This window comes from Bos taurus, chromosome X, assembly GCF_002263795.3.
Source record: "Bos taurus isolate L1 Dominette 01449 registration number 42190680 breed Hereford chromosome X, ARS-UCD2.0, whole genome shotgun sequence".
NCBI lineage: Eukaryota > Metazoa > Chordata > Mammalia > Artiodactyla > Bovidae > Bos > Bos taurus.
Genome location: NC_037357.1, coordinates 123,761,998 through 123,786,421, shown reverse-complemented (window position 1 = coordinate 123,786,421; position 24,424 = coordinate 123,761,998). Strand labels below are relative to the sequence as shown.

The following is a 24,424-nucleotide window of genomic DNA, read 5'->3' as shown; positions in this document are numbered from 1 at the left end:
CTTTGCCCGGTATCCATCGGGCGTGGCTTAAGCTGGGTAGGAAAACTAGTTCCAAACCCCGCCCCTCGTCCGCCTCAAAGTGTGGCCCCACTTTCCCACGCAGGCGCCCTGGGGTCTACGGCGCCTCATCCATCGGCGGCGTAGTGACGCGAGTATTGCTCAGCCGTGTCCTCTGGCTCTGACACCCAGTGGCCCGCCGTCGTTCCCTCGGGTGGGCGGGGCACACCCTGGGAACCGTCCTGGTTGGCTTGCGGCCGGGCGCGGCGCATGACGTGTCTCTGTCGCGTCGCGCACCCATTAAGTGTAAACGTCAGCTCAGGGCACCTGAAGGAGACTTGGACGCACCTGGGCCGCACTCCTGGGCTCGTTGAAGGTTCGCAGCTGCAGCCACTGCCTGCGCTCCATGAGGAAGATGCTCGCCGCCGTCTCTCGCGTGTTGTCGGGCGTCGCCCAGAAGCCGGTGAGGCGGAGTGGATGACCCGGGGTGGGCGCGAGACTGGAGGACTGCAGAGGGCAGGGCGCGTGGGCTCAGTGGGCTGGCGGGCCGGGCCTCGTGCAGCCGCGGGCCTTTGTTCAGTTTCCACGTCTTGCGCTGTACCCCTGGTCGCGAGAGTAGCTATGGTTCGGCCTCTGGGGCCGACCAGGGGGAGGGGGCGGTTTACAAGGTCCGCGTGGCGGCCAGCCGCGGCGGCCGATGTCGGACTAATCGAATCGCTCCGGAAGGGCGCGATCGTTTACTACAGTCAGAAAAGGAGGCACTTGGGTTTCCTTGAGTGTACAGTTGACTACCTCTTACAGGCCCATTCCTTTTAAATCTTCGTAATTTTGTTCCTCTTGACCGGGAGTCCGGAGACTGAGTGGCCCCGCTCAGTCAGAAGTTTCACCATTTGCTTATCCTGTGACCTTGGGCGAGAGTTTTTTGGTTTTGTCCTTTCTGAAACAGGTCGGTGCTCAGTTTGCTTATCTCTGAAACGGAGTTGAGAGTACTTACCCCGTGGGGTGGCTGTGAGGCTTAAAAGATTGACAAGTATGCAGACCTTTCCCTATAGCGCTTGTTACATAGTAGTTGCTGTCTGTTACATATTGTTACTGAGTGCCCAGTTTGGTATACATTCATTAATCACCAGTGCTGTTCCCTGGAGGATTCACGCAGGGTTAGTGTCCCCAGAAACACGCCTCCTACCGTTTCGTCTTCCTCAACGTTGAGCTTTTCTTGGCAGTCAGTTCAGGAGCCGTCAAGCCGAACCTAGAGGGAGACGCTCTGTCCCTTGCACACCTGTTCTTAGGGTAAAAGTAGCTGAAGGAAACAGCCTTGGTGCTTGGGAGGGTGGGGTTAGAGGTTATTTGTGGCTCCAGGGTTTAGATATGCCTAGACTAAGCTTTGGAGCATTTTGACCTCTAGGCACTGGGGGTAGTGTTACTTGGTATAACTTCAGACAAGACTTGGAATTCCTGCTCTAGTAACTTCACGCAAGACTTTGTGGCAACTCTGCTTGGTATGGGCAGGGAGTTTGAAAAGGTAGAAAGTGTACCCCTCTAGGAATGCTATTGACTGGCAAATACAAAGCTTGTAATGGATTAATCCTTATTAGCATGTAAGGGGAGAAGGCAATGGCACCCCACTCCAGTACTCTTGCCTGGAAAATCCCATGGACGGAGGAGCCTGGTGGGCTGCAGTCCATGGGGTAGCTACCAGTCGGACACGACTGAGCGACTTCACTTTCATTTTCACTTTCATGCATTGGAGAAGGAAAGGGCAACCTACTCCAGTGTTCTTGCCTGGAGAATCCCAGGGACAGAGGAGCCTGGTGGGCTGCCATCTATGGGGTCGCACAGAGTCGGACATGACTGAAGTGACTTAGCAGCAGCAGCAGCATGTAAGGTGAAGGACAGCCACGTTCTGCTGTTCTTTATTTCTCCCTGTACACATGACATACCCAACATTTATTGAGCTCTTCATGTGTGCTGGGCCCTTGGCTAGTTAATGTCCATAGCATCAATTTTTAGTTGAATGTAGGTAACAGAAACATGTTTTCAACATGATAGAGGTATGTAATGTAATGCATGTATATTTGCATATAACATAATGCAGACCTAGTCCTGTATTACATTAAATTTAAAGGATTACATTAAAAAAAGTAAAACTTTGATTGAATCGGTGATGTTCTACAGGAAAAGAAAATTCGTGAGTTTTCAAATTACTGTCACCTCTGTGTCCCTAAGAGCAGAGAGAAGTCATTGTTGAAAATCAGAGCCTCATTCCCTCAACTGTCCGAAGTACTCCTGATTGTTTTTGTTTTCCAGCAATATGTTGGCATGAAAGGCAAATGGCGCTTCATCTTCACCTCAATAAAACTTTGGCCTTTTCAAAAATCATATAATACAGCTCAAATCAAACAAATCAGATTTGGCTTACAATGATGTGCTAGTAGGATAAAAATGGAGTATACCTTTATTTAGTCAGAAATTCTAATTGAGAGAAAAGGTTATTATGGCAGAAATGGATTACTGTGCAGAGAATTTCTCTTTTATTTAAGTAAAAATAATTAAAAAATTTTTTTGTTGAGGATGAGAGACAGTGAAGGAGTTATGCTTCTTTGAGCTGCCCTTCTCTTTGGCTATTTTGCATGGTTTTTTTTTTTTTTTTTTGGCTGCCTGCCCTTGTGCCCTTAAGTGTACTAAGGCCTAGACACAAATATTTTAAGAATTTTATATTAACCCTGGATTGTGGGTGAGCTGAAATTTTGTTTAATAGCTCCCACTCCCTGCAACAAAGCAAGTCAGCTAACTAGCATTTCTATAAACAGTAGTAATCATGAAAGGTTCCCAGAGTGCTCAGTGCATTTTGGGCTCTTGGGTCCAGTGTGCTCATTCATCTATCAGGTTTCAGATGTGTTAGCACAGGCTACTTAGAGAGTTCAGTGTTTGGTTTAAAATCATCACAGACATTCTGTTCTATTCATTTTAATGCTACAAAGATCATTGTTAGGTGAAGGAAAAAACACTTAAAACTCTTAGGTCACGGACTAGACAAGTTTCTTGTTCCGTGAACCAGTGTGGCAGATTCCCAGTATTCTGGGTTTAACACTTAAGTCAGCACATCGGACGTGAGTCCTATCAAGACAGCTTGTTACTCAAGCATAAGTGACTCAAACACATTTAAGGAACTTATTGTTTAACAAAATCATTGTATGAAGTAGTAGTAATAAACAAAGTAGTAATTTAATTCATTGCCTCCTTTCAGCCAATCCACCAGAACTTCAAGAAACTGAATGCTTGCACCTGCTACAGAAAGTTGAGTCTTTAAAATGAAAGCAGAGCGTCCACTGTAACTGAAGTTACTTAAGGTGCTTAAGTACCTGTGATTTCATCTTTGAATGAGGTTGAGTTTTCAGAGTGCTTATTTCAGTGTTGTGCTAATTTCTGCTGTACAGCAAATTGACTAAGTTATACACATATATCGGAGAAGGCAATGGCACCCCACTCCAGTACTCTTGCCTGGAAAATCACATAGATGGAGGAGCCTGGTGGGCTGCAGTCCATGGGGTCGCTAAGAGTCAGACATGACTGAGCAATTTCACTTTCACTTTTCACTTTCCTGCATTGGAGAAGGAAATGGCAACCCACTCCAGTGTTCTTGCCTGGAGAATCCCAGGGATGGGGGAGCCTGGTGGGCTGCCCTCTCTGGGGTCACACAGAGTCGGACACGACTGAAGCGACTTAGCAGCAGCAGCAGCAGCAGCATACACATGTATACATACTTTAAAAATATTCTTTTCTAGTATGGTTTATCCCAGGAGATTGAGTATTGTTCCCTGTGCTATAAAGTAGGACCTTGTTGTTCATCCAGTCTAAATGTCTTAGTTTGCATTTACTAATCTCAGACTTCCCAGCCCATCTCTCTCACTCCCACTGGCAATCACAGTCTGTTCTCTGTACCTGTGAGTTTATTTTGCTTTGTAGATAGGTTCATTTGTGCCATATTTTAGATTGCACATATAAATGAAAGCATATGGGGTTTGTCTTTTTTTTCTGATTTACTGCACTTACTTTGATAATCTCTTGTTGCATCCATGTTGCTGCAAATGGCGTTATTTTGTTCTTTTTTATGGCTGACTAGTATTCCACTCTCTGTATGTACCACATCTGTATCCATTCATCTATTGATGAACTTTTAAATTGATTCCACTGCTTGGCTCTTGCTATGAATATAGGGGTGCACGCATCTTTTTGAATTATAATTTTTTCCAGGTATATGCCCAGCAGTAGTATTGCTAGATCATATGAAAGTGAAAGTTGCTCAGTTGTGTCTGACTCTTTGCAACTGCATGGACTGTGCAGTCCATGGAATTCTCCAGGCCAGAAAACTGGAGTGGGTTAGCTGTTCCCTTCTCCAGGAGATCTTCCCAACCCAGGGATCGAACCCAGGTCTCCCACATTGCAGGTGAATTCTTTACTGCTGAGCCACTGGGAGGGTAGATCATATAGTTCTATTTTTACTTTTCGGAGAAACCTCCATGTTTTCCACAGTGGCTGCAGCAGTGTAGGGGCGTTCTCTTGTCTCTACACCCTCGGCAGCATTTGTAGGTTTTCTAGTGATGGCTGTTCTGACCGGTGTGACGTGGTACTTCATTGTACCTTGTTGTTTTGATTTGCATGTCTCTAAAAATGAGTGATGTTGAGCACCCTTTCATGTGCCTACTGGCTATCTGTATGTCTTCCTTAGAGAAATGTCTGTTAAGGTCTTTTGCCTGCTTTTCAATGGGGTTGTTTTGTTGTTGTTGTATGAGCTGCTTGTATCTGTTGGAAATGAAGCCCTTGTTGGTTGCATCATTTGCAAATACTTTCTCCCATCCCTTAGGTCTTTTTTATGGTCTCCTTTGCTGTGTAAAAGCTTGTAAGTTTGAATAGGTCCCATTTGTTTATTTTTGTTTTTGTTTCTATTGCCTTGGGAGAGAGACCTAAGAAAACATTGGTACGATTTATGGTTAGAATGTTTTACAATTTATGTCAGAATGTTTGGCTTATGCTGTCTTTCCAGAGTTTTATGTTGGCATGTCTTATGTTTAAGTCTCTCTCTTTTAAGTTTTAATTTATTTATTTAGTTTTGGCTGCGCTGGGTCTTCCTTGCTATGCCTGGGCTTTCTCTGTTGCTGTGAGTGGGGGCTAGTCTGGTTGCAGTTCGCACGCACCTCATCACAGTGGCTTCTCTTGTCGTGGAACACAGGCTAAGATGTGCGGGCTTCAGTGCTCGCTTTTCCAGCCTCTAGAGCACAGGCTCAGTAGTTGTGGTGCACGGGCTTAGTTGCCCCACAGCATGTGGAATCTTCCCGGACCTGGGTTGAATCTGTGTTCCCTGCCATGGCAGGTGGATTCTTAACCACTGGACCACCAAGGAAGCCCACGTTTAAGTCCTTTAAGACATTTTGACTTTATTTTTATGCATGGTGTGAGGGTGTGTTCTAATTGCATTGATTTGCATGCAGCTGTCCAACTTTTCCAGCACCACTTGCTGAAGAGACTGTTTTGGTCCTGTTTTATATTCTTGCCTCCTTTGTCAAAGATGAATCGACCATAGGTGTGTTGGTCTGTTTCTGGGTTCTCTGTTCTCTTCCATTGATCTGTACGTCTGTTTTTGTGCCAATACTATACTGTTTTGATTACTATAGCTGGGAGAGTTAAATGTCCTGCTCTGGTTCCCCCCTGCCTGCTTAGGATTGCTTTGGTAATACTGGGTCTTTAATGGTTCCCTATAAGTTTTTGGATTTGTTGTTCTAGTTCTGTGAAAAATGCCATAGGTAATTTGATAGACATCACATTACAGTAGATTACTTTTTGTCGTATGGCCAGTTTAGTAATAGTAATTCCTCCATTTCAGGGGCATGGGATAGTCTTTCATTTCTTTGAATTATCTTCAGTTCCCTTTATTAGTGTTTTATAGTGGTCAGTGTATCTTTCACCTCCTTGGTCAGGTTTGGTGTTCAATTACTCAGTTGTGTCCGACTCTGAGACCCCATGGACTGCAGCATGGCAGGCTTCCCTGTTCTTCACTACCTCCTAGAGTTTGCTCAGACTCATGTCCATTGAGTCAATGATGCCATCCAAGCATCTCATCCTCTCTCATGCCCTTCTCCTCATGCCCTCGATCTTTCCCAGCATCAGGGTCATTTCCAGTGAGTTGGCTCTTGGCATCAGGGGGCCAAAGTATGGGAGCTTCAGTACTTCCAGTGAATACTCAGGGTTGATTTCCTTTTGGATTGACTGGTTTGAGCTCCTTGCTATCCAAGGGACTCTCAGGAGTCTTCTCCAGCATCACAGTTTGAAAGCATCAGTTCTTCAGCACTCAGCCTTCTTTATGGTCCAACTCTCACATCCATACATGACTACTGGAAAACCATAGCTGTGACTAGACAGAACGTTGTTGGCAAAGTAACGTCTCTACTTTTTAATATGCCATCTAGGTTTGTCATTGCTTTTCTTCCAAGAAGCAGTGTCTTTTAATCTCGTGACTGCAGTTACTGTCCACAGTGATTTTGGAGCCCGAGAATATAAAGTCTGTCACCATTTGCATTGTTTCCCTATCTATTTGCCACGAGGTGATGGGACCGGATGCCATGATCTTAACTTTTTTGAATCTTGAGTTTTAAGCCAACTTTTTCACTCTCCTCTTTCACCTTCATCAAGAGGCTTAAAGTTCCTTTTCCCTTTCTGCCATTAAGGTGGTGTCATCTGCATATCCGAGGTTGTTGATATGTCTCCCTTGTGATTCATCCAGCTGGGCATTTTGCATGATGTACTTTGCATCTAAGGTAAATAAGTAGGGTAACAATAAACAGTCTTGACTCCCAGTTTTGAACCAGTTCGTTGTTCCATGTCCAGTTCTAACTGTTGCTTCTTGACCTCTTGACATACAGAGTTCTCAGGAGGCAGGTAAGGTGGTCTGGTATTCCCATCTCTTTTAAGAATTTTCCACAGTTTGTTTTGATCCACACAGTCGAAGGCTTTAGCGTAGTCAATGAAGCAGAAGTTGTTTTTCTGAAATTTCCTTGCTTTCTCTATGTTCCAACAAAGAAGATCTTTTTTGTACAGTTCTTCTGTGTATTCTTGCCACCTCTTCTTATCTTCTGCTTCTGTTAGGTCCATACCATTTCTGTCCTTTATTGTGCCCCTCTTTGCAGGAAATGTTCCCTTGGTATCTCTGATGTTCTTGAAGAGATCTCTAATCTTTCCCATCTGTTTTCCTCTATTTATATGCATTGTTCACTTAAGAAGGCTTTCTTATCTCTCCTTGCTATTCTTTGGAACTCTGCATTCAGATGGGTATAACTTTCCTTTTCTCTTTTGCCTTTCGCTTCTGTTCTTTTCTCAGCTATTTGTAAGCCCTCCTCAGACAACTATTTTGGCTTTTTGCATTTCTTTTTCTTGAGTATGGTTTTGATCACTGCCTTCTGTACAGTGTTACGAATCTCCATCCATAGTTCTTCAGGCACACTATCAAATCTAATCCCTTGAATCTCTTTGTCACTTCCACTGTATAATTATAAGGGATTTGATTTAGGTCATACCTGAATGGCCTAGTGGTTTTCCCTACTTTCTTCAATTTAAGTCAGAATTTTGCAATAAGGAGTTCATGATCTGAGCCACAGACAGCTCCTGTTCTTGTTTTTGCTGCCTGTATAGTGTCTCCATCTTTGGCTGCAAAGAATATAATCAGTCTGATTTCAGTGTTGACCATCTGGTGATGTCCGTGTGTAGAGTCTTCTCTTGTGTTGTTGGAAAAGGGTGTTTGCTATGACCAGTGCATTCTCTTGGCAAAACTCTGTTAGCCTTTGCCCTGCTTCATTTTGTGTTCCAAAGCCAAACTTGTGCAAAGCCAAACTCCAGGTATCTCTTGACTTCCTACTTTTGCATTCCAGTCTCCTATGATAAAAAGGACATCTTTTTTGGGGGTGTTAGTTCTAGAAAGTCTTGTAGGTCTTCATAGGTTTATTCCTTGGAAGTTTAGTTTTTAAGAGATACTGTTATTATTTTTATATTCTCTTTCTGATATTTCATTTTTAGTGCAAAGAAATGGAACATATTTCTGCATGTTAGTCTTGTATCTGCCTACCTTGCTGAATTTATCATTTATTAGTTTTTGTGTGGAGTCTTTGGGGTTTTCTATATATAGTAGCATGTCATTTGCATATAATGACCGTTTTATCTCTTCCCTTTCAATTTGGATACCTTTATTTCTTGCTCTTGTTTGATTGCTGTGGCTAGAACTTCCAATACTACATTGAAGAGAAGTGGTGAGAGTGACCATGCTTGTCTTGTTCCAGATTTTAGCAGGAAGGCTTTCAACTTTTCACCATTCAGTATTGATGTTGGCTATTAATAAATAGCTTTTACTATTTTGAAATATGTTCCCTGTATGCCCACTTTGATAAGAGTTTTTATCCTGAATGGATGTTGAATTTTTAAAAAATTGTTTAATTGGTAGAAAATTGCTTTATAGTATCTTGGTTTCTGCTGTACAACAGTGTGAATCAGTCATATATATCTCCCTTCCCTCCCTCCCCTCCTCGTATCCCACCCCTTTAGGTCATCATAGAGAGCCAGGCTGGGCTCCCCATGTTACTTACAATTTCCCTCTATTTTACATATGATTGTGTATATACTTCAGTGCTCCTTTCTTAAATTTGTCCCACCTTCACCTTCCCCCACTGTGCCCACGAGTCAGTTCTCTACAGGCTTCATCAGTACCATTTTTCTAGATTTCATGTATATGGAGTAATATACGATACTTGTTTTTGCTTTCTGACTTACTACTTCACTCTGTCTAAGAGGCTCTGGGGGGGTTGAATTTTGTTGGGTGCTTTTTCTGCATCTATTGAGATGATCATGTGGTGTCTGACTTTTATTAATGTGGTGTATTACGTTGGTTGCATATGTTGAGCCATCCTTATGAGCCTGGAGTTCACCACTTGGTGATGGTGTATGCTTTTTTTTATGTTGTTGGATTTGGTTTGCTAATCAGTTGAGAATTTTTGTGTCTATATTCATCAGTGATACTGGCCTGTAATTTTTGATGATATCTTTGTATGGTTTTGGTATCAGGGTGATGGTGGCTTCCTAGAATGTGCTTGGAGGTGTTCCTTCCTCTTCAGTCTTTTGGAAGAGTTTGAGAAAATTCCCAAGTTTCTCAATTTGTGTGTGTGTGTGTGTGTGGCAGAAGTTTTATTACATTGAAAAAGGACAGAGAAAGTTTCTGACAGAGACACATAGACATCAGAAGGGGGGACAGAGAGTGCCCCTTCTTGATAGTCTTAGCAGGGCCTTATATACTTTCACCAGACCCACTCCCACATAAGATTGGTAGAAAGTTCCTATTACGAGGAGAAACATGTTCTTGAGCAAGATACATTGTTGTTATATAATCATTAGTACAATGATTAACTTTTATTGTTTTAACTTGGTTTAATTACTATTTTGCCTTACATCTGTAACTGTATAATGGGGTTTATTTCTAGCTGTCTGAAAGCTTTTAGGTTACAAATGATTGTTCATGCCCCTTCATGTCCCTTGAGCAAGATGTGTTGTTTTGTTGTGTAATCATTAGCTCTGGGCTGAAGGAAAGTTAGTCTTCAAGATTGTTGTCATAACAACTCAGAGTTTAAGAAAAAAATGTCTTATGTGACTAAGTAAGTGAAGTGGCTCAGTTGTGTCCAACTCTGACCCCATGGACTGTAGCCCACCAGGCTCCTCCGTCCATGGGATTTTCCAGGCAAGAGTACTGGAGTGGGGTGCCATTGCCTTCTCCATAAGATCTTCCCCACCCAGGGATCAAACCTGGGTCTCCCATGTTGTAGGCAGACACTTTACCATCCGAGCCACCAGGGAAGTCTCTTATGTGACTAAGACAAAGCAATGTAGAAAAAATGGTTTGTTCTTTTCTCCTCCTTGAAAGCCCTGGATCCCTTCCTCCTTGAGGGCCCCAGACTCCTTATCAACCTACCTAAGAATTAGCTCTCTCATCCCCCGCCTTTTTCTTTTAGGAGAATTATGTTGCCAAGGGAAAGGGGTGGCATTCTCATTTCATAACTTCTTCGAGCTGGTAAGGGAGGCAGACAGACCCTAAATTGTTGAGGCAACATATTCTCCTAACGCTCATATTGAGGATTTCTGATCCAGGGGTCCCAAGTAATAGTTGGAGGAGGCTGTAGAAATTGTAGGGGCATGAACAATCTTTTGTAACCTAAAAGCTTTCAGACAGCTAGAAATAAACCCCGTTATACAGTTACGGATATAAGGCAAAATAGTCATTAAAACCAAGTTAAAACATAATAAAAATTAAAAGTCACATTATGTCCATAGTTAAGGTATAATGTGTTATACCAGTCCATAGAATTGTTAGATGTCATCTGATCAAGAAGAGGCATCACATATGATTGCTGTTGGTGCAGGTATTCGCAGAGTTGAACAAAGTCCTTTCCTTGAAGCAGAGGAATCCACCATGTGAAGCCTTTCACTGATGAGGAGGTTGAAAAGCTGAAAGTTTGTCTTGAAGATCCCAGACAAGCCCTCAAGTTGATAGCTTATGGTGAACAGTGTGTCAGATTAGTGATCTCCAAAGAAGATTTAGCTTCAGGATTAGGGACCAGGCTTCATTATTCAGAGCTTTTGTGTGGCAGAAATTTTATCACAGTGAAAAAGGAGAGAGAAAGCTTCTGACATAGACATCAGAAGGGGACAGAGAGTGCCCCCCCAAGTTTCTCAATTTTTTTTTCACTTATTCTTCGGTATTTTAATGAACTGTCTTTACCCCCGACTTGTCTGAAGCATTTATTTCTAGCATTTTCACTTCTTCTAGCAATGTCATTGTCTTTGTTGACTTTATTGGATTGTGGTATACTGATGGGTGTAGAGATAAGTAGGTAATAGCTTTCTGCTTTCTGGCTTGTACACTTAGCAGATCAACTTTATCCCTTCTCACCAAGATCAAGTCCAGTGTGTGAACATATCAAAAGTGCTTTTGTGGGATCTGAAGGATGAGCTTCAATTCTGCATGAGAAGTGTTTGTTTACATATATGTGATGTGGCAGAATATGTGATGTGGCAGAATGTGGCTAAAACAGTACTGATTAAATGTTTGTGATCTAACCTGGACCTTAGCCATCACATAGAGTACTTTTGCTGTGAGCAGAGTGAAAGAATGAAAAGGAAACACTTCTCCCAGCTTGCCCCTGCCCTCAAGCATTGACAGCCCCTTGAACATCAAGAAGGGACCACTGGGACTTCTCTTGCAGTGGTGTGGGTTTGAGGAGGCAGCTCATGGGGGTGAGGTAACAGACCTTTGAGCCAGATTTGCTAGGTTTGTACCCCAGCCCCAACATTTAAGTGCTCTATGGCTTTGGGCAACTCAGTTCAGTTCAGTTGCTCAGTTGTGTCTGACTCTTTATGACCCCATGAACTGCAGCACTCCAGGCTTCCCTGTCCATCATCAATTCCTGGAGTTTACTCAAATTCATGTCCATAGAGTCAGTGATGCCATCCAACCATCTCATCCTCTGCCATCCCCTTCTCCTCCCGCCTTCACTCTTTCCCAGCATCAGGGTCTTTTCTAGTGAGTCAGTTCTTCGTATCAGATGGCCAAAGGATTGGAGTTTCAGCTTCAGCATCAGTCCTTCCAATGAATATTCAGGACTGATTTCCTTTAGGATGGACTGGTCGGATCTCCTTGCATTCCAAGGGACTCAGCATGGGATTCATCAGTACAGAGAGAAAGCTTCAGTGAAAACTCATTGCAGGTCCCACCCCTCAACTCAGATGCCCTTCTAAACCTCAGACCCATGTAGCAATGGGAATTGAGGTTAAAACACAGATGCCACTAATGTGCATACTAAATGACATGAGTCAATGACAGCAGCTCCGAGACCTGTTTTGAGTCCAAGCAGTGGTCCAAGTCGCACATAGGTCACATTGCTTGATCTAGCAAGAGATCAACCTCAGAACAAGGCATTTTTGACAGAATTTCACCCACTGAAAAAACAGGTGGCTAATCTGTTTTTTCCCCAGTAATAAACGAGGATTATTTATTATTTAAAAAGGGGGGTGGAGTTACTGTTTAGAGAACATCTTCTTTCTGGTGCTTCAGGAGGAGCCTCTGTCTGTTCAAATCATAAAACATCCCTCAGATCTTTTGTTTTCTTAAGTCAGAAAATGCTGCGTATCTTTACTTTTCTCTTATACCTTTCTTGCTAAAAGGGCTTCTGTGGCCGCTCAGTCAGTAAAGAATCTGCCTGGGTTTGATCCCTGGGTTGGGAAGATCCCCTGGAGAAGGGAACAGCTACCCACTGCAGTATTCTGGCCTGAAGAATTCCATGGACAGAGGAGCCTGGCAGGCTACAGTCCATGGGGTTGCAAAGAGTCCGATACGACTGAGCGATTTTCACTTTTCTCACTAAGGTGTTTATCTAATGCTTTGAGTAGTTTAAAATATTTTTCTTATAGTACTCTTATACAGAAGTGATTTTCCTGAGACAGGAATTGAAACATAGATTTATCTGAAGAACAATTCTGAAAGTAAAGCTTTAGCTTGCCCAATATATCTAGTTATGACTAAGAATAGCATAAATAAACACATCCCACAGATCATCTAGTCTCTTCAAGTTTGCCATTAGCCTTATATTTTCACTAATTTCTTTGACAACAAAGTGGCAAACTAGATGGGTTTGGGTTTTCTCCCTTTCTCTTTCTGCTGTTTGCCTTCAGATGTGGGTACAATCGTGTTTCATTGGCCAAAGCATTTTGGAAGAAAGGATCCCAACACAGTGACCAGAATGGAAGATAAAGCCCATGAATGTTTAGGGCTCTTGAGTTCTAGGACTCCATCCTGATAACCAATTAGTAAGAATAATAACTCAAAAAAAGCAGTAAAAAGTACTGATATACTTTTGTATTTTGATCTTTCAAGGCAAGCAGAGTGCTGGTGGCATCTCGTCATTTTGCAAATGATGCTACTTTTGAAATTAAGGTAAGAGGTGTTTTGCTTTCTGTTGAAATTTTTTCCACAGGTAGACACTGATGTGTAGTTTCACCTTTGTGATAGGGCATTTTGATAATCATGCTTTTTCACCATCTTATTACAAGTGTTCTAGAATCAAAGATGCAGAGGGGTTCAGCAAAAATTAGAATTTACTCCTTTTATGTAGCAGCTTATTGGTAGTTTGGAAAGGGAGCACAAGCTAAAAAAAATTAAAGACCTACTCTAAGATTTAAAATGTAATTGGGTAAAAAGTTTGAATAATAATATTCTTAGAATGATTCTTTGAAAGTTTGTCTTTGAACCTATAACTCAGTTGACCTAGAGGTTTTCAATGAAAGTCATCTTAGAAAGATTTCCTTCTTCCAAAACCCCATTTCATTGCACAGTGAGTTTTAAGAAGGAATCAGAAGCAATATGCAGCATTTCCGATATGCTTGTCTGCTGGTGTTCAAATTAAAAAACAGTAAAGTTTGTAAATATTTAAGTTAACTATTTTGAGTTACATCTTAGAATGGGTTAGCAGTGTTTACACTGTAGTGACTGAGGGATAATTGTCTGATTTCATTTCAGAAATGTGATCTTCACCGGCTGGAAGAGGGCCCTCCTGTCACTACAGTGCTTACCAGGGAGGATGGGCTCAAATACTACAGGATGATGCAGACCGTTCGCCGAATGGAGTTAAAAGCAGATCAGCTGTATAAACAGAAAATTATTCGTGGTTTCTGTCACTTGTGTGATGGTCAGGTGAGTGGTAGTTTTGTAAGAAAGCTATGTTACTTTGGAATTTAAGTATAGTGTGTGTTTTTTGGCTGTTACCCTACCTTATTTGTCTGAAGGATTTGAGGCTGGTATTTTAGAATAAAAATGAAAATGTGGAGACGTGCTAGGATGCTTATGTTACAGAATTTAGTCGTGTATCATACTGCTGATTTCCTATTCCACTATGGCATTATGATCACCTGCACTGGATATACTTTGGAGAAAAGGGTTTTTGTTTTTTTTTGTTTTGTGGGTTTAGGACAAGGTTTACAAAACCAAATGCCTACCAGGGACCAATCAGGTAGAATAAATGAGTGAAGGCTGCCAGTTACATGAAGAATTGAGAATGGTGACAGGAATTGGTGGTGAACTGGAACAGATAGGTCCCACCTGCAGGATAAGTCATAACGATACCAGCCAGTTGGTGCCATGTGGAAATACGGGGCTAATGCTTCCTGTTATTTGTCTTTGAAAGAAGACAGAAGTCTCCATTTTCAAGTGAAATTCCCCCAATATTTTGATGTAGACATCTGATGCAGGATTTTCTCAAGTCACCGTACAGGCTTAAGAGAAACAGCATATCTGTGGATTGCCACAGTTTATGGCTGTGGCTTGGTCTTTACCCTTTACTCTTTTCTGGTGAAAAAGGAACTATTTGTCGTGCTTATGAATGTGTTCTAGGTCAAATGTTTCATAATAGTCAAGGAAGCCTGTTAACTAGAAACGTGTACTGTATTGCCTCACTGACGCATCTTCCGTGAATGCAGGAAGCTTGTTGTGTAGGCCTGGAGGCCGGCATCAACCCCACAGACCATCTGATCACAGCGTACCGGGCTCATGGCTTTACCTTTACTCGTGGACTCTCTGTCCGGGAGATCCTTGCAGAGCTTACAGGTTTGCTATTAATTTACAAAAAACAGGGAATTGAGTGAATTAAGTTTTCAAATCTCCAATAAAGATGCTGTTTATAAGTTAACATTAAAACTTTTTAATTAAAACCTTTTTGATGTTTTTTTAAAAAAATGCTGAGAAACCAGGGGGAAAAAAACCTCTCCCTTTGGGTGCTCTGGTAGTGCTTTTGAGTAAACTGACCATTTTTGAGGTTATCTGGCCTCTTGGGTAAAAAGGTCAGCTCCATAAAATCAGAGTAGTGTATATCACTCAAGCATGCCAACAGAAATCTAGCAGCCAGAGAAAGTAAATTGAGTGTTATTTCATCGTGTAGAAATGAAATTGTAGGCATCTTCTTAATAGTCCCTTTGTCCCCCTTGACTTGTACACCAATGTAGGAGAAATTGGAAAATGTTTTTAATGGGCCAAAAAAAGTCTAGAGTACCACGCTAACATCTAAAGAAAACTTGGTGATTTGAGAGCTGGAAAGGTTTATGGGACTGGTCTAACCTTTATTATAAAAGGGCCAGGAGACCAGGAGGACTATATATGTACTTTGAGGGACATGTGGTTATATAGTTGAGTTGGTCTCTTGATATCTAATGGTCAAGCCAGCGCAAATACTCACAGTGTGGTTTTGTTTTATATGTTTGTTTGATATGTCACATTTGTGTGCTGCCATGTATAGGACGAAGAGGTGGTTGTGCTAAAGGAAAAGGAGGATCAATGCATATGTATGCCAAGAATTTCTACGGAGGCAATGGCATCGTGGGAGCTCAGGTAGCTGAGGACTGGGATTGTGTCATTTCCTGGGTTGGGCCCTGGCCCACATCTTTGCAATATTTTGTACTCCAGAGGATATGTCTCTGACATACTTGGGGGGCATGATGTGTTTTAAATGACCTGTTGCTTTCATACTCTATTATTTGACCATTTAATAGAGTTAGACAATAATTTAAAGATTTTCCTTTTTAGGCATTTGCTATGTTTTACAAGTAAGCAAGAGCCTCTAGCAATAGAGCTATACCTTTGTCTTTTAATTGATATTTAAGTACCTTAATTGCTTGGTCACATCCTCTTGGCCACAGCCCTCTCCCTGCTGTAGATAGTGCTGGCACTGGTACCAGATCAGGAGAGGCAAGAGGTCAGGATCTTAAGGACCTAGTTTGAATCTAAAGCCAGCTTCTGTGGTTGTGCCATCCTCCTCGTTCTCATCAGTTAGTAAATAATGAACAAGTAGACGTATAAAATCATATCTAGATTGTTAAGTTTACTTTCTAATATATTAAGGTTTTAGCATCTGGGGTTTTGTTGTTTGAGGTATTGTTTCTAACCCTTGGTTTGCTGGGGGTTGCTTTTAGAATTGATAGTTGAAACTTTGAATGCAGAAATGTTATTGCTTAAGGGTTGAAATAGAATACAATAATACAATAGCAGTTACTTGTGTTACTTTGCCAGTTTACAATTTTAGGGGTGGGGTAAGCCGAGATAGGGTTGGGTAGGGAAGAGTTTGTAGGGACCATGTCATTTCTATCTTATTTTCTGGTCAGGAGCTAACGTTCATAGCATAAATTTCTTCCCTTGTGGATTTCTGTGGTTCCTTTCTTGCTTGTCCTTAATATTAGGTGCCCCTGGGAGCTGGGATTGCTCTGGCCTGTAAGTATAATGGAAAAGACGAGGTCTGTTTGACTTTGTACGGTGATGGCGCTGCTAATCAGGTGAGTAAGTGCCTCTTAACTTTGCAGTAGTGTCCAAAATGTTGAATATTCATAGTTTGTGGCGAAGCACTGTATTGATTACTAGTTGAAATGGCCATTTATATGGCAGGCTAAAATTTGGTTTTGTGGCCACATTAGAGATTTGCATCTTGGCATTGTTTCACAAGTGATTTGTATGAGTGTGCACCTAAGCGGATGCTCACCTTTGTTCTATGTCAGTGCTCCACAGACTCTGTAGTGAAGGAACGGTTTACATTGTAATCCCTTGCAAACCAACTCCTAAACCAGTACTGTGATATGCACTCATTCTCTTGAATGCCAAGGCATTTTCAGACTCCTCATGGTTTTTGAGCCCTGACTCTTCCTCCCTTTCTGTCACGGTCTGAGTGATCACCAGTCTGTGGCCGACACTCTGTGAGGCCTTGCTCTGGGTGCTGATTCTCAGACAGTGGTTATCCAGAGGGTCTCATAGGATTTATAATCGAGCATAAAAACCCCAAACTAGGTAGCTGCAGTCCATTCTACATGTTGGGCTTTCCCCAGTGTGCTCTGTACTGCTGTCTCAGCCCCAGAAAGAAGCAAGCAGAAGTATTGGGTTTGTCACTTCCTCAGGTGCACCACCCCCCTCACACACACACTTCTTTGCCTCAGAATCTGGGTTGTAGGCGAGGCATTTCATCTTTTATGAGAGCTTTCTCTTGCTGGGTAGAGCAGTGGCTTTTGGGGATGATGATGTTGAGAAAAAAACAGCACAATGAAACCACTTGAACTTTTTATTTGTACTTCCAGGGTCAGATATTCGAAGCTTACAATATGGCAGCTTTGTGGAAATTGCCTTGTATTTTCATCTGTGAGAATAACCGCTATGGGATGGGAACATCTGTGGAAAGAGCAGCAGCCAGCACTGATTACTACAAGAGAGGCGACTTTATTCCTGGGCTGAGGGTAAGGACACCTGTGGTAGAGCTGGGGCAGCACTCTCGGCCGATGTCTCACATCAAAGGAAGGGTTGTTTTCTTAGTGGATGAACAGGTCATAGGAAAAGAAAACTATCTTAGGCACTTGGAGTTAAGCTCTGCCCTTTTTATCTTTGAACTTTTATGAAGTATAGTTGATTTACAACGTTGTGTTTAAATCTTTCCTACTTATTGACAGGTAGATGGAATGGATATCCTGTGTGTCCGGGAGGCCACAAAATTTGCAGCTGCCTATTGTAGATCTGGAAAGGTAAGATTTTTTTTGGCCTCTAAGCTAGAGATTTCTAATGGCATTTATCTGTCTTAAAGTTGAAATAAGTGTCCATTGTGGCAATTTAGAGGTAGCTGCTAATTGAGATGTATAAGATAGAAGCAGGATCCACTTGAGTCAGTCGGGTCCCTTTATAAATAACATGGTCTTGGTAGCTCACATCCTAGGAAACATTCCATGTTTCCCCCGTTTGGGGTAAATCTTTTCTTCCAGTGTTCCCTCAGCATTCTGCCTCTGTCTTTGTTGTGACAATCTATTTTGCCTTCCAGTTCATTATATGCCTCCACACCCACCCACCCCACCTTAATGATAAGCCCCTTGAGTGAAGAGATTAGAGACTCCCACAGTGCCCCGCACAGAACTGTGCTTATATAATAAGCATTCAGTATAAGTTTGTTTTCTATAAATTAATATGTTTAAATTATGTAGTCTTATTGTTTTAGTCCTAAGGATCTTGACCTTTCCAGTTACAGCAGTGGAAGGAGAAGGAAACAGTGAGATTGGCCTAAAAAGAGGCTTCCCTGCTATTTGAACTGGTGGAAGGATGTTCTTCTCCCTAAATCACTGTTCCACAACCCAGAAAACAGACCCCTAAGATAATAAGTCCCTCTTAAAAATAGGGAGGATGAAAGATGCTGTAAATAGGTATTAGAAATGAGAAGAGATAACTGAATCAGTCAACTAAGAAGAAATTCTTGACAACTCAGATCTGATCAGAGTAGTTGACAGGGTGTATATTTGAGGCCATGCCCATCTCACCTAACCTCCATTGGGTTCTGTTTTAGGGGCCTATACTGATGGAGCTGCAGACTTACCGTTACCATGGACACAGCATGAGTGATCCTGGAGTGAGGTAGGGTAAAGGAAAAACTGAGTGTGGTGTTCAAAGTAGATGGGCTTAGAGTGGTACTACTTACATGAAAAAGCAAAAGCATTTCAAAATTTACTTTTGAATCCAGACACCAGTTGGCTTCATGCATTGATTTAGTAGTTTAGTCTGAGCCTGAAAACAGTGCTTTATAATAAGTTGGTTCCAATTTAGAAAGCATTCTGGAAACTTTTACACTATGTATTGTGTACATTTTAACATGAGTACCAATTAAAAAAACAATTGTAGGAAGGAATTGTGAGGAATTATTTAGGAATTACCTAAAGCAGGTCTGATGGTAACAGTAGTATACTTGGGAGCATTTATGTTTTGTAGGCATTACCTCACATGCTCCCAGGGCACATTCCTCCATTTGAAAATGTTCTTCTGGCTGGTATGGTGCAAGACCAAGTAGCAGAAGGGATATTCCATGTGTTGAAATAGATGAGTTAAAAAAAATAGTGATAAAAGTCCTAACTCCAGCATGAAATGCTGTAGTCCTGGAGTGTGGCATAATTAAAAAGCAGATTTAGTTAAAGTAAGCCGTAAGAAGTCTTTAAGAGTGTAGGCTAAAGGTCTAAGGGAAAATGTTATAAAGAACTGCTTTTATGGGAAAAAGCACTTTGTGTAATTCTGCTGTTTAAAAAACAATGATAGAGCCTTTGCTTTTAGTATTATTTCAGATAATGTAGGACAAGGATCAACTATACATTCAAGAATTGGAAAACCTCCTCTCCAGGTTTTTGCCAGCATAAAGGAGAAAGGAAGGGCACAATTTTTTCCTGGTTAGCATTCTCCTGCCTCCAAGGTTACAGCTATCACCCCAGAAAACCATCTCCCCCTGTCTTCACCCACTTAAAGAGCCCCCATCACTACCTTCATGCCCTACATCTAGATTAAAGAAGCAGATAGCAACTGGGCTCCTGTTGTCAGAATGCCAGAGAAGCCCAGCGAATTGCCACTGTAGAGTTTAGACAGAGCAGCTCTTACAGAATGTTAGGATGCGTTCTTGTATTTTGAAGTATAATTCTGCCCTTCCTACGGAGATGTAAGTATTGATATGCTGCTGTGTTTCACAGACTGTGTGCTCTACTAGAACTGTTCTTGTCACTCTGGTTCCCTCCCCAGTTACCGTACCCGAGAAGAGATTCAGGAAGTTAGAAGTAAGAGTGACCCTATCATGCTCCTCAAGGACAGGATGGTGAACAGCAATCTCGCCAGTGTTGAAGAACTAAAGGTACACTTACTCTAAGGGTTTTCACAGTTGCCGCTCTCAAATTTTGACCAGCTTTTCTCTACACAAAAATGCTGCCACTCTCAGGTGAACTAGGTAAGGGAAAGTACACACTGAATTCTCATAGGGCATTCATCCGTCATATTGGTGAAGCTCTTAAACTCAAACAGCGCAGTTTTTCTTTCCTGTAAATACACTTGAGGTTTTTAAATGTTCCCTCGCCAGGGTGTATGTTTCTGTCTCTACTTCAGAATAGTTCTTTCTAGATCGTTGTTACTTTTACCATAATAGCACCTTAAGTATACTTCTAGTACTAGTAGAAGAGTTGAACTACTTGGTACCTAAGAGGTGTATCTTCTAAAAAATCTCTTGAACTGTAATCTGATTTTTAGGAAATTGATGTGGAAGTGAGAAAAGAAATTGAGGATGCTGCTCAGTTTGCTACTGCTGATCCTGAACCACCTTTGGAAGAACTCGGCTATCACATTTACTGCAACGATCCACCTTTTGAAGTCCGGGGTGCAAACCAGTGGATCAAGTTTAAGTCCATCAGTTAAGGCGAGATACACACACCTTTAGTGGGTTATTTGGCAGCAACTGTAAGGAATGCTTTGTGTTCTCAACTTTGTCAAGGAGGAAAACCCATAGAGAGAAAGCGCTGTAGATTGAGATAGTGTTTGCATGTGGTTTGTACAGTGTTGCATTAAGAGAGGGGATTGCACAGATAAGGTTATTTTAGTTATATAGGTCTAAAATAGGTATAGTTTGCTTAACCCTCCAAATTATTTCTTTAAAATACTTCTATTTGATTTCATTGTATACTAGTTTTAACACTTCCCTTGCAGCTCAGCTGGTAAAGAATCTGCCTGCAATGTAGGAGATCCCGGTTCGATTCCTGGGTTGGGAAGATCCCCTGGAGAAGGGATAGGCTACCCACTCCAGTATTCTTGGGCTTCCCTTGTGGCTCAGCTGTTAAAGAATCTGCCTGCAATGCAGGAGACCTGGGTTCAATCCCTGGATTGGGAAGATCCCCTGGAGAATTCCATGGACTGTATAGTCCATGGGGTCACAAAGAGTTGGACACGAGTGAGCAACTTTGATTTTAACTTTACTAAAAGGAAAAACAATTCCTTGTATGCCTGTCCAACTCTGCCGCCACCTTGTGGGAGGATCAGTGTCCTGTCCCTTGCAGTGCCCAATAGCTTACCTCAGTTCAGTTCAGTCACTCAGTTGTGTCCGACTCTTCGTGACCCCATGAATTGCAGCACGCCAGGCCTCCCTGTCCTCACCAACTCCCGGAGTTCACCGAAACCCAGGTCCATCGAGTCGGTGATGCCATCCAGCCATCTCATCCTCTGTCGTCCCCTTCTCCTCCTGCCCCCAATCCCTCCCAGCATCTGAGTCTTTTCCAATGAGTCAACTCTTCGCATGAGGTGGCCAAAGTACTGGAGTTTCAGCTTTAGCATCATTCCTTCCAAAGAACACCCAGGACTGATCTCCTTTAGAATGGACTGGTTGGATCGCCTTGCAGTCTAAGGGACTCTCAAGACTCTTCTCCAACACCACAGTTCAAAAGCATCAATTCTTCGGTCCTCAGCTTTCTTCACAGTCCAAGTCCCACATCCACACATGACTACTGGAAAAACCATAGCCTTGACTAGATGGACCTTTGTTGGCAAAATAACGTCTCTGCTTTTGAATATGCTATCTAGGTTGGTCATAACTTTCCTTCCAAGGAGTAAGCGTCTTTTAATTAACAGCTTACCTAGTGTACCCTAATGTGCACACACGCCCCTGTTAGTGTGCACGTCGGTGCTGAAGCCTGTTCACACTGAACCATCATGTCTCATTAATAAAACACAATTATTTATTATAACTTGGCAGGGGTGGAAGGACAATTCTACTTCATTTCAAAGGCCAAATAAGTTAGTTTTCTCCATTTATACATTCAATATAAATATGAAGCTATTTTCTTAACAGTTTTCTATTTACATTCATATCAAACATTATTAAATACAAGGCATAGTCTTATCGATTTTATCTTTTTCTAATTTTAAGTGCAATTCCAGTTAATGTATGGAATGTATAATTGAAATAGTGATTCCGAGCCTTTTTGTTAAACACCTATTGTTCAACCTTTCCAGCAAATGTTTGAAGTTAAAGAATCCCATAATACTTTGGGATGTCAAGACCAAGTTTTACAATCACAGTTCTCAAAATACATACAGTTCTACTCACCTTTAAAACATGTTGAGAAATATTAACATTTTTTCCATAATTCTTTAAGAACTTGAAGTTCTAAATTTGTTCAGTGAACAGTGGTGTTTTCCTTGTGGAATCGCAGCAGGATTGGTGTGTATGTAACAGAAGCTTTAACAAAGATGTCAGCTCTGGGCTCCCTCTATTTCCTGCGTGGCTGATTATTAAGCCTCATCTTGGGTTGCTGGCGCCCCCTGAGCCCGTCTTCTGTACTGGGAGACTGCAGTCCAGAGCCTGCAGAGAAGACCACCGCTACGAAACAAACAGAAGTCTTCTTTAGAGTGAGTAGTAAGGAAAGATGACTTCAAAGCAATACCACACAATACTTCTTTAGGAGCCCTTATGGCAAAAGCTATAGTATGTACTTCTAGACTTGTTTTGCTGGCTAGTCTTAAAAATGCAGTCCCTAACTTAAAAACTAAAATAGGAATATGTTCCCTTCACATATGGAAGTGAAATTTCTACCCCAGCACGAGTGGGATGTGGCCTTAGAGGTATGTACAGGAGTGCCAGGGCACCTGTGCAAAGTAGGCTATTAAAGATGACCAGTGGAGGAGAATCAAAGGGTTTGAGTGCTGTCAGCTCCTGTCTTTGCTCATTCCACTCCCAGCCTGGCAGTCTGTTGACTTTGCTTACTGGGCCTTTAGCTTCTGCTCCCTCTCAGCTTTTCCCCAGCTTCACCCTTGGAAACTCCAGAGTTTGGAGTACGGTTGGGTAGTTTTTGTTTCCTGACTAGGGGAAAGGGGGAAAGCTACCAGCACTTTCTTTTCTACTGCTTTTATGTAAAAGCCTAACTACACCCAAAAAGCCATTTTCTGTTACACAAAATGTTTTGAGGCTATTCTTACCGTAGTCTAAGGTACCTTAGGTCTTCCTTAGTGATATCATTAAGAATATCAGACAGTGTGTAACCCTCTTCAAGAATCTGAAACAAAGATGACATACATCAAGAGCTAAGCAGCTTTGTAATAACAGCCTAGGAATGGTTTGGTTCTCAGCTTACCTTTTCAATTGTTCTCGTATCCGCTCCTTGCAGTTGCAACCAATCGACAAGCTCTTTATCTGTTCGCTGCTCCTGAGACCCAGGAGGGGATACTGAGTTCTCTGTAATGATTAGAAATGTGTTATGTTGTATACTGATGTGTAACAGTAAAAGATGGATGAAATAAACTATTCCAGAATGTAATTGTGCTGTGAAAAGGAAATGGATTAAGCTTGGCTCAGCTACACACTACATAAGAGTCCACAGTCCTTGGCATCACTTTATAGAGATTAAAGGTGTCATACATAAATAGTTAGTTTGGGGTTGGGTACATCATCTACCACTTTAAATGTGTTTTACCATCTTTAAAATGCCTTTTCTAAGGAATCATTTCCCTTAAGTACACTGGAATTCAAATGAGGAGATAGGTTTCAATACTGAGTTTCGCTTCACAGCTTATCCACCCCACATTCCAAGAGGCAGCTGGAGCCCTTGTGTTCAGTTGCTCAGTCGTGTCTGACTCTTTGTGACCCCATGAATCGCAGCACGCCAGGCCTCCCTGTCCATCACCAACTCCTGGAGTTCACTCCAACTCACGTCCATCTAGTTGGTGATGCCATCCAGCCATCTCATCCTCTGTCGTCCCCTTCTCCTCCTGCCCCCAATCCCTCCCAGCATCAGTCTTTTCCAATGAGTCAACTCTGCATGAGGTGGCCAAAGTACTGGAGTTTCAGCTTTAGCATCATTCCTTCCAAAGAAATCCCAGGGCTGATCTCCTTCAGAATGGACTGGTTGGATCTCCTTGCAGTCCAAGAGCCCTTGTGTAAGTGGCACCAATTGCTTAAGGCTGGTTGACTGAGGTATACCTTAGTCAGTAAACCACCCTTTTTAGGTATGCAATGCTGAGAACTTTGCTAAGCACAGATGAGGAACCACCACTACAGTCAAGATAGAGAAATTTCTCTATCAGCCCAAAAGTTCTTGGGGCCTTCTATAATCAGTCCTCCCCCACCCATTCTGATTTCTTTTCTGTCCCTATAGTTTTGCTTTAACAGAGTATCGTATAAATGTTCAACATTTATGGAATCGTAACATGTAGGCTTCTTTGCAATTCATCTGCTTTTGAATGTAGTGGTAGTTCCTTTTTATTACTGATGAGTATTCCGGAATCTACTGGAGTACTTACTGGTTTGAGCTGAGAATAACCTCAGCTGTGTCAAGGCTGACTAGTAGTCTAGCCAGATTTTAAATGGTCTCACACACACACAAGTCCCAGCAAGTGGAAAATCACTCACCATTGGAGGTGAATTGTAACCGAAGGTGGTATAATTCTTGAGTTTTCTGTTCTAGGATGTGCCGTAGAAGATTCTGGTACTCTATTTCTTTTTGAACCAGGTGTTCCAAAAGTCTGGTTAGAACAAAACAAAACATCACTCAG

At 42.1% G+C, this 24,424-nt stretch overlaps 2 protein-coding genes across 2 annotated transcripts in view; one reads left to right on the top strand and one right to left on the bottom strand.

Annotated features, from left to right (window-relative positions):
* The first annotated feature begins 299 nt into the window (after positions 1-299).
* Positions 300-23,187, top strand: PDHA1 (pyruvate dehydrogenase E1 subunit alpha 1). The gene is made up of 11 exons (NM_001101046.2): positions 300-460; positions 12,956-13,015; positions 13,598-13,771; positions 14,554-14,680; positions 15,366-15,457; positions 16,303-16,395; positions 17,185-17,340; positions 17,551-17,622; positions 18,429-18,496; positions 19,640-19,748; positions 20,138-23,187. Exons 1-11 carry the CDS (start codon positions 404-406, stop codon positions 20,300-20,302), a joined length of 1,173 nt encoding a protein of 390 aa, NP_001094516.1. The 5' UTR covers positions 300-403; the 3' UTR covers positions 20,303-23,187.
* MAP3K15 (mitogen-activated protein kinase kinase kinase 15) overlaps positions 22,169-24,424 on the bottom strand; it is a 145,113-nt gene continuing 142,857 nt past the window's right edge. The window contains exons 26-29 of the mRNA XM_010822151.4: positions 24,282-24,394; positions 23,008-23,108; positions 22,853-22,929; positions 22,169-22,256 (exon numbers count right to left, since the gene is read on the bottom strand). Coding sequence (XP_010820453.2) covers positions 22,169-22,256; positions 22,853-22,929; positions 23,008-23,108; positions 24,282-24,394 — 379 coding nt within the window. The remainder of the gene's footprint in view (positions 22,257-22,852; positions 22,930-23,007; positions 23,109-24,281; positions 24,395-24,424) is intronic.